Genomic DNA, 9,607 nt, shown 5'->3' with positions numbered 1-9,607 from the left:
CCCCAAATTGCTCCCCAGGAAGAGCTAAGATCTATCATCCCACTGCTGACACCCGCAGGCAGGGCTTGGCTGCTTGGCACGGGGAGAGAGGTGCTGCTGTACACCCCAGCCCCCCTGTTGGGTGCTTCCCCAGGAGGAAAACACCCACCAAGGGTCAAGTCCTGCTCTGAGGAGTCTTTGCCCAACGTTGATTTGGCTTCAGCAGCCTGGTCTCCACTCAACAGGGCACACTCAAAAAGAGAGGGTGAGCAAAGTAGCCTTGAGCATCTTCAGCCCCCGTACATGGAATAAAAAGCTCTTTTCCCAGCGTGAATCCCACAAAAACATCTGGGGAGGCACCATTGAGAAAGGAGTCAACAGCCATGACTCCAGAATCCCATCCCATCATCCCTGAATGCCTGAAAACTGTGAGAGGATGAGGACAGGATCTGTTTTCCACACCAAGCTCCCATCCCAGGCTGGACCAACTGGTGGGTCAGGAGAGCAGGTCAAGATTAAAAACATGGAGTCATCCTTCCCTGGTGGAGGAGTCTATTTAGACTGGTGTCCTTCACCCCAAAGCAAAAGCAATTTTTACTTACTCCTTTGGATCTTCTCTTTAATAATTCAAACATTCTTTTGGAAGAAAACGTTCAGCACTTCACACCATCCCCACACACTGAAGTACTCCAGGTGATTTTTTTTAAACAGCTGCTGAATTTCACAGGAAGCAAAACATTTTACTGAGCACACAGGGCTTCACAAACACAATCACAACTATAAATGCACAGCAGAGCAAGTACAAATGTTGCCTCCAGGCTGTAGGATAAAATAAGCAGAAACTTGAATAAAAAGCCCCAGTAGATGCAGACAACCCAGAACTTTAAGAATATCACTAGCAGAGTTGAAAAAAAGAGCTGCTTTAATGCATATTTGCATTAAGAACAAGGCCATGAAGTGCATCTTGGCTAAATCCAGTCACCTGGGATTGAGCAGGTTAGTCTGGATTAGGTTTAGCTAAACTGTAACCCACAAATTTCCACGGAGGCAGAGGGATCAGCTGAAGCAAAGATTTGGAACAGATTTGAAGTAGATGTGAAACCTCCAGAGCCAACTCCCTCAAAATGCAATACAGAAACAGTCTCATGCCCACCATTCCAGGACTGGAATTAACTCCTTTCTCCCCGGGTTTGTTTCTAGCACTTCTGTGCTGTTAAAACTGCCCTGAACCAGATCTCATTCCTTGAGCAGGCCCCAGAATCTCATTCCCAATTAGCATCATCCTGTTATTAGCTGGCTGGTGACATCTACTGGCAGGCTGCACAGTGCAGGGGAACCCCAGCTCTGCTCAGCTCCAGAGATCACCTCATCTTCCCTAACCCAGGGTTCATTAAGGCAGGGATTTCAGGGATGGGACAAAGGGCAGGCCCACCTGACTGCACTGCTTGTGTCCCACTCACTCAGGGCCTCAGGCCAACACAGCTCAACTTCCTGAATTCCCTGCCTGCAAAATAGAATTGTCCTTCAGCCCAGCTTTACTGGGAATGACTAGACAGGAGTGTCTTCCTGGGCAGAGCAGGAAAACTGCCTGCAGAGTTTCTATGCTGCCATCAAGCCACATTCCTCATTCCTCCCTAAGAATCACCTCTACACCCTATGTCAGGAATTACCAAACCTACAAAGCTCCTTCCTATAACCTGCTTTCTAATCACAAATTCCTCCACTGCTGTTGTCACACACACCAAAGATCTGAGTCACCTCCCTGCTCCCCATTTAGGCACTTTAATAAGACACAGCCATGCAACCCAGGTGGCATTTTCACCTATTTTATTATACACAAAATATGAGCAGGAAGTTCTACTGAGGAGGCTGACCACGTCCACGACCAAATCCACCTCTCTGCAACAGAAAATGAAGAGCATTAGAAGTTACCATATTCAGCAAGTGACAGGAGCAAATACACAGCAGCAGGAACCACCAACACCACAGCAGAACGAGCTGTCTTTCCTCAGCTTTGCTTTACTCTGACAAACATCCCCTGCTCCAAGCACAGCCCAACTCTGAGCTGTCTGAGACCTGACACAGGTCAACCAGATGAGTGATGGCAACAACAAAACAAACCCATCCCAGCCAGCCCTGTGAACCAGGTCTAAAACTCTTCTACTTCTGAGGTATAAAATCATGTGTTTCCTCCAGAGAGCCCAGCCTCCTTCTCAAACATGTCACTGCCTTCCTGTCACAGCAGTGAGGCCATCCTGGAGTCTCCCTGGCAGGAATGCAGCAGAAGAGCTGGACAGAAAGGATGCCAGCCTCTCATACACAACCAGAGCCAAATACCTCACCCCAGCTGGCATACCTGAGGGGCACCACACTGCCCAGCACGCAGACAGGACCTATCCAGTTTCTCCTAATCAAAGCTTCAAAAAAGGGAAGCAAATTTCAAATGCAAATACTCACAAATTGGAATTCAGTGGCTGCTCCAGCACCAGCCTCGGCCTTCTTGTCAGCACCAGCTGAAGAGAGAGATGGATGAGTTACTCATCAAGGAAAACACTCCCTAAGTACAGTGCTCCTGCTTGGAATCTAAGGTTTACAATCAAAGAGGACTAAAAAGGAGGTGAAATATAGCAAAGAAAAATGGCTGTTACTCAGGCTGGGAGAGTTGGGGTGTTCAGCCTGGAGAAGAGAAGGCTCCAGGGAGACCTGAGAGCACCTTCCAGTGCCTGAAGGGGCTCCAGGAAAGCTGGGGAGGGACCTGGGACAAGAGCAGGAGTGAGAGGACAAGGGGCAATGGATGAAAAGTGGAAGAGGGAGATTGAGGTTGGACATGAGGAGGGAATTCTTTGCTGTGAGGGTGGTGAGACCCTGGAACAGGTTGCCCAGGGAAGCTGTGGCTGCCCCATCCCTGGCAGTGTTGAAGGGCAGGTTGGATGGGGCTTGGAGCAACCTGGGCTGGTGGGAGGTGTTCCTGCCCATGCAGGAGGGTTGGAACTGGATGATCTTTAAGGTTCCTTCCAACTCAAACCATACTATGATTCTTTGAGACTGTTAGAGAGCTACTGAACCCACCCCAGAGAAAATCCCACAGTCCAGCTTGACAAAAATTCAATAAAAGAATCGTCCACCAGCAGATCCAAACTCTGCCGTGTAAATGCCAGAGCTGCGCCAGGAGTCTAATTTTCCCCTTTTCTTCTTGACAGGAGGCCAACTCTGAAGACAATTCTCCCAAAGAGATAAGCTGCACAAGGAGCAAGGTCACCCAGCTCCAGGAGGGACACTCACGTGGCACAGCACTGCGTCTGTAGGTGTCCCTGTCAGCCTCTCCCCGAGTCAGGCGCGCGGGGCGTTCCCCTTCCAGACCTGCGGGTCAGAAGAGCCACATCAGGAACACTGCTCACCCAGGGGACACACACCTCATGTCACAGGTGCACCCTGTGTCTCCAGGAGGAAAAGAAACCCCAGCGAAGCAGCAGAGTTACCAGCAGAGCTGCATCTCAGCCAGCTCAGTGTATATAAACCCAAACAAAAGCAGTGATGAGTAAGGAAAACGTTGCTTTAAGGGTGTATCAGTCCAAGCACATCAGCTTGTGTTTGGGTTGCAGTTAAATAATGTGAAAAACGGACTCACAGCATCATCTCAACAGGCTTCTATCTCTTGTTTGAAGGCTAAAACAATTAATTACAAGAATAAATATAAAAAATACAAGGAATCTGTCATATCTAACAAGCTTGTTCATAGCTAAGTCACCGATTCCATGACACTCTGATCCCAGCCTAAAATACAGACACACTATCAGTGTCACAAATCCTCCCCAGTGGAATAGATTAATAAAACTAAGTGCAGATTATCTACATAGCATCAGATTAATAGCAACCAGAACACTTGCAGGAAGGAAACAGCTGTGGTGGGACTGCCAGCATCTGCCCAGCTCTTGTGGCTTCACCCTGAGCTTCAGAGATGAAATCTGCTCCCACAAAGCAGGACCAGCCTCAAGCTGCAAGAAACAGGATTCATGCACTTCCACAGGCTGGATTTACACTATGGGCACTAGGGGGTTTTTATACAATTATTACAGAATAGATGCTTTTATTACAAAGAGGAACACAACCCTGCAAGTGCTTCTACATCCTTCCTTCCTATCAGGTTCAACCGTAACAGCAAAGCTCTGGCCAATGGGGTTTTATTTTTACACTTCACATCTGACCATCCTTAATTCCCAACAATTCAGTTCCATCTGTATCAGAGACATGAACTGCAAATATCAAACACACAGCAGCCTAAAACCTGCTTTAGACTTAATTCCCCTGGCTTTTGGGACCAAGCCTTATTTGAGAAAGTCAGGAGCACCACGTGGAAATACAAGAAAAGGCCCCAAGATCCCAAGAGATCAAGCAAGACCTGTGAGCTTGGGTCCTGCACCACCCACACTCCCCTCTGCAGCTCCACAGAGGAACAGCACAAGCTCCTGGGGCTGCCCCACCAGTCAACCCTGCCAAGGTGCAAACTGAACAAGGTGACCAACACTGAAGAAGGCTCAAGTGAAGCTTCCTCACCACAAAAACCCTGAGCAAATCTTAGGCAGGAGCTGTGAGCCCCATCCTCCCATGAGACAGGCAGTTTCCTCAGCTCTGTGAAGAAGCACAACATCTGCAGAGCAACTGTGGTCACATCCAAAGCTGCTCAGAGATCAAAGACACCATCACCTTCCCAGCTGCAATGCAATTCTTCCCTTTGAAGCAGACGGTCCCACGGATTTGTCAAGCTAAAAAGCCAATGGCAGGAGGTGCAGGTGAACTCCTCAGCACCCTGTGCCCACAGCCTCTGTCCCCAGGACTCCAGGACAGGACACAAAACAGCTCAGCAGCAGCAGAGCAGACTCCCACCTTCTACCAGAAGAGCTTTGTCATGCAGCACTCCCTGTCCTGCTTTAAGGGCAGGATGACACCCTCCAACTTCACTCTTGGTAAAGACAAGAGGCAGCTACACACCAGATGGAGAGATCCACCATCTTCTGCCTGGAGGGAGAAGAAACCTTTCTTGTCCCTGGAGACCTGGCAATGCTGTTCTGCCAACCAGGGCTGCAGTGGTTTTTCCTTTTCTCTAAGGTTCCAGAAGTTTTGATCTCCCCAAAGATCATCTGGGCAATGTTACACCCCATGTGCTGCTTCTCTGCTACTGGAGAAGAGACCAAGAAAACCCAAGAGAAGGGATTCTCCAGAGCATTCCCAAATCCTCAGGGACAACATGATCATTCTTCCTACTCTGAATTATTAGCCTGGAACACAATAACCTTTTCCAAACTGAACTGAGGGTCATGGTGGCTTCAGCACAGCCACCTCCAGTTTATTTATTCTGCACTGCTACGTGGCTCTGCTCACCACAAAGGGGTCAAAGTGGCTCACAAACCATTCACAGGCAAATATCAGGGATCCACAAAGGAAAAAGTGCAGTCTGGCTCATGTGGACTAAATATCCAGGTCTGCAAACCAAACTTTGCCATTTAATATTGCTATTTGCAAGTGGAGAGGAACACTTGCTGGGAATAGATCCCAGCCATGAATCTACAGCACGTTTGTGGGGAGGTGCCCCTGCAGAGGCAGCTGCAGACTGAGAATTCAGCACCAGCAGCACATCTGGCTGCACAACTGGCATCTCCTTCACTTTGGGGTATGAAAAACCCGCCAAGAAATAATAAAGATCACAACTCCAAGCCCAGCACACCACATGTATTTGGTGTCAATCTTGAAATGGGTGAAGGCAGCTTTAACAACCTGACTGGCCCCAACAGCTCCTTGAGTGGACTTGATAAAGCCAGAGCTGGGGGTGCCCAACTTCACAGAACTAATTTCACCCCAGTTATCATAGATGAGGCACATCCAGCACCCAGGCTCAGCTCTGGTGTAAAGCCATGGAATCCTGTGCCCACGTCCCATATCCCACTTCAAGTTTGTTCCCTATGGTGACAACCCCAGCCAAGGCCACTCCACTTTGAACTCCACAGATTTCCAGGTAACTCTTCTGAAGATAACTCAGCCAAACCAAGCATTTCCCTATCTGCAGGACCAGACCAGCTGTGCACACAATGAGCTGTGGGGATTGCTGCAGACTCTTCCCAGAAGACACCAACAGTTTTGGAAGAGCCCTGGCAGCCACAGACACCCCCATCTCAGTCCTCAGCCATGTCTGGACACCAAACAGTCCCTGACCCCACAGCATGTGGTTTCAAACTCCTACTCTCAATAATTCCACTCACTTTGTCACCAGAGAAGACCAAGTCTGACCATCCACAAGGAAAAAGTGCAGCTTCTGCCTCGTGTGGACAAAACAGGCAGGTATGCAACCCAAACTTTGCTATTAATCCTGTTATTTGCAAGTGGAGAAGTTATTCTTGCTGGGAATAACGTTTCACCCACAGGTCTACAGCACAGTACACCCATTTCCCCCAGTCAGCCTCAAGGCTTTCTTTAGCCCTCTCCAACTTTTCAGTAGCCCAGTGACCCAAACACAAAAGCCATAAAACCTACACGTGTCTCCTCCATCTTTTAGGGTTTATACATCCCAGAATCCCAGCAGCTCCCACCAGTCTGGGCTGGAAGCTGAGGATCCATCACCTCCAGAAGCTGAGGATCCACCACCTCCAGAAGCTGAGGATCCACCACCTCCAGAAGCTGAGGATCCTCCCCAGCAGTCTGGGCTGGAAGTTGGAAGATCCACCACCCCCAGAAGCTGAGGATCCACCACCCCCAGAAGCTGAGGATCCACCACCCCCAGAAGCTGAGGCTCCTCCCCAGCAGCCCGGGCTGGGCTCACCTTTGGGCCGTGGCCGGCCGGTCTCGGGGCGGCTGCGGCGCAGGGTGGCAGGGACAATCTCAGGGGGCAGGTGCAGATAGTCCCGCAGGTACTGGATGCCCTCGTTGGTCAGGTACCAGTAGAAATGTCTCCAGGCAAACTGCTCCTTCACATAACCACGGGATTTCAGAGACTAGAGGGAGAATTCTCCGTTACTTCATGAATGATCCTTATCACGCAATCCCAAACTGGTTTGGGTGGGAAGGGAACTTAAAGATCATCCAGCTCCACCCCCCTGCATGGGCAGGGACACCTCCCACCAGCCCAGGCTGCTCCAAGCCCCATCCAACCTGCCCTTCAACACTGCCAGGGATGGGGCAGCCACAGCTTCCCTGGGCAACCTGGGCCAGGCTCTCACCACCCTCACAGCAAAGAATTTCCTCCTCATGTCCAGCCTCAATCTCCCTCTTCCACTTTTCATCCATTCCCTTGTCCTCTCACTCCTGCCCTTGTCCAAAGTCCTTCCCCAGCTCTCCCTTTCAGAATCAAACCAGTGTCCCCCCTCTAGCTTTTAAAACAATGTTTAGAGTTAACAATGTTTATAAAAAATTAACTCTCAGCCCCTTCAGGACACACTCATTGTTATTTCATCACACGCCCACCCTGAGATCTGCTCTGTTTTCACATCACTAACTCACAGCATTATTATTTAAAAGCTTTATTCTAAAATACATTCACTTTCCTTTGGTTCTGCTGAGGTAATGACTGCACTTGCATTCACTTTATCCTTCCACCCCTCAATCATAGAATCACAGCATAGTTATGGTTGGCAGGGACCTTCAAGATCATCAAATGCTTCCCTCTGCCTGAATCCCATGGCCTGATCCCAGCATCCCCCCCAGGATCCCAGCATCCCCCCTCAGGACCCCAGCATCCCCCCTCAGGACCCCAGCATCCCCCCCAGGACCCCAGCCCATGCCTCCTGACCTGCATGGCTTTCATGACATGGAGGTTGGGCACGTTCTTGTCGACCAGCTCAGGGTGCTTTGGCATGTGGACATCCTTCTTGGCCACCATCACCCCCTCCTTAAAAAGGAGCTCGTAGATTGCAATTCGGTTCTTCTTGGGCATCAACATCTGAACAGGAGAGAAGGAGCAGGCAGGGACACTGCTGGCTTAAAGAACATTCTGGGAACTCTACCAGAAGTCAGCAAATAACAACAGGGCTCATTTGTGTGAAGAGCCTTGTGTTTCACCCCTCCCTCCCCCGATGATTGTCTGCTATCAACACTTCCTGAAGGAATCCCAGCACCCAAGCAGCCGGGCATCCCTTCCCAGGAAGGTAACCCAAGCAGGTGACACTTGTGATCAGGGAATCCCAGATGGTTTGGGTTGGAAAAGACCTTCAAGATTCTAGATCCAAGCCCCACGCAGGCAGGGACACCTCCCACGGGAGGGGATCATGAATACTGAAGTCCTTCAGGACGGCAGAGGAGCTGCTGGCAGTCAGACAGGAGCCAATGGCCGAGGCAGAGCCAGGGCGAGGCAGGTTTTGGCTCCACCAGGTGCCCGGGGACCTGAGGACGTTCCTGCTGCTGTGCTGAAATCCCAGGGCAGCGGAGGCAGCCGGGAGCGGGGCCGGGCAGCCCCCCGGCCAAGGGACACCCCTCTGGGCAGCGCTTCCTAACAGGCTGAGCCCGGGGAAGCGCCGAGTTCCCGGGACACGGGGACGTTCCCGGGGCTGCTCAGCGGTGGGGCAGCGCAACCGGCCCCCAGCCCCGCCCCGCGGCCGCTTCCCGGGGTGGAAAACCCGCTCCCGCTGCTGGGAATTCAACGGGGCTCCCACAACCCGGGGGGGAAGCCTGGAGCTGCCACCCCCGCCGGCCTGAGACCTGCCCGGCCCGCGGTAACGGGGCCTCCCCGCGGCCCGGTGCCCCCCGGGCCCTCCCGCCCTGCCAGCCCGGGCCTAGCTCCCCCCACCCTGGAAATCTCCCCGCGGGGGGCCGGGCCGGAGCTCCCCGGCCCAGCGGAGCAGCGGCCCCGCGCTGCCGCCCCGGGATGGCGCGGATGCGGGGCGGATGCGGGCGGGGAGCGCGGCCTCACCGTGGCGGCGGCGGCGGGCCCGGCAGCGGAAAGGAGCGCGCATGCGCAGCGCGGCCACTTCCGGCCTCCCGCAGGACCCCGGGCGGAGCGGGTGCCCGCGCGGCTGCCTGATGGGAGCTGCCGCCGCCGCCGAGCCCAGCCCCCTCCGCGTCCCCGCCGGTGCCGTGTCCTCCACGTTGTCACATCCCTTCCATGTCCCCACTCGTGTCACCTCCCCCGTGTCCCCACTGCTCACATCCACCACCAGGTTCCCACTCGTGTCACCTCCCCCGTGTCCCCACTCGTGTCGCCTCCTCCCTGTCCCACTCGTGTCACCTCCTCAGTGTCCCCACTGCTCACATCGACCACCAGGTCCCCACTCGTGTCACCTCCCCCGTGTCCCCACTCGTGTCGCCTCCTCCCTGTCCCACTCGTGTCACCTCCCCTGTGTCCCCACTGCTCACATCGACCACCAGGTCCCCACTCGTGTCACCTACCCCATGTCCCCACTGCTCACATCCACCACCAGGTTCCCACTCGTGTCACGTCCCCCGTGTCCCCACTCGTGTCGCCTCCTCCCTGTCCCACTCGTGTCACCTCCCTGTGTCCCCACTGCTCACATCGACCACCAGGTCCCCACTCGTGTCACCTACCCCATGTCCCCACTGCTCACATCCACCACCAGGTTCCCACTCGTGTCACATCCCCCGTGTTCCCACTCGTGTCGCCTCCTCCCTGTCCCCACCACAAACATCC

At 52.9% G+C, this 9,607-nt stretch overlaps 1 protein-coding gene across 1 annotated transcript; it reads right to left on the bottom strand.

The window, feature by feature from the left end:
• Nucleotides 1-1,789: 1,789 nt before the first annotated feature.
• Nucleotides 1,790-8,940, bottom strand: RPS10 (ribosomal protein S10). The gene is made up of 6 exons (XM_051638815.1): nt 8,873-8,940; nt 7,757-7,906; nt 6,791-6,962; nt 3,262-3,339; nt 2,437-2,492; nt 1,790-1,878 (listed from the first exon to the last, which is right to left on the bottom strand). Exons 2-6 carry the CDS (start codon nt 7,904-7,906, stop codon nt 1,837-1,839), a joined length of 498 nt encoding a protein of 165 aa, XP_051494775.1. The 5' UTR covers nt 8,873-8,940; the 3' UTR covers nt 1,790-1,836.
• Nucleotides 8,941-9,607: the final 667 nt, after the last annotated feature.

This window comes from Apus apus, chromosome 23 (genome assembly GCF_020740795.1).
Source record: "Apus apus isolate bApuApu2 chromosome 23, bApuApu2.pri.cur, whole genome shotgun sequence".
NCBI classification, from domain to species: domain Eukaryota; kingdom Metazoa; phylum Chordata; class Aves; order Apodiformes; family Apodidae; genus Apus; species Apus apus.
Note: the sequence above shows the minus strand (reverse complement) of the source record. Positions and strands in the feature narration are given on the sequence as shown.

Bases quoted from the DNA above. Each gene is read 5' to 3' on its own strand.
- RPS10 (XM_051638815.1), bottom strand. From the start codon at position 7,906: ATGTTGATGCCCAAGAAGAACCGAATTGCAATCTACGAGCTCCTTTTT. The intron at 2,493-3,261 runs GTGAGTGTCCCT...CTCTCTCTTCAG, and splicing joins CAGACGCAGTGCTGTGCCAC to CTGGTGCTGACAAGAAGGCC. The intron at 1,879-2,436 runs GTGAGTATTTGC...TTTCTGTTGCAG, and splicing joins CAGCCACTGAATTCCAATTT to AGAGGTGGATTTGGTCGTGG.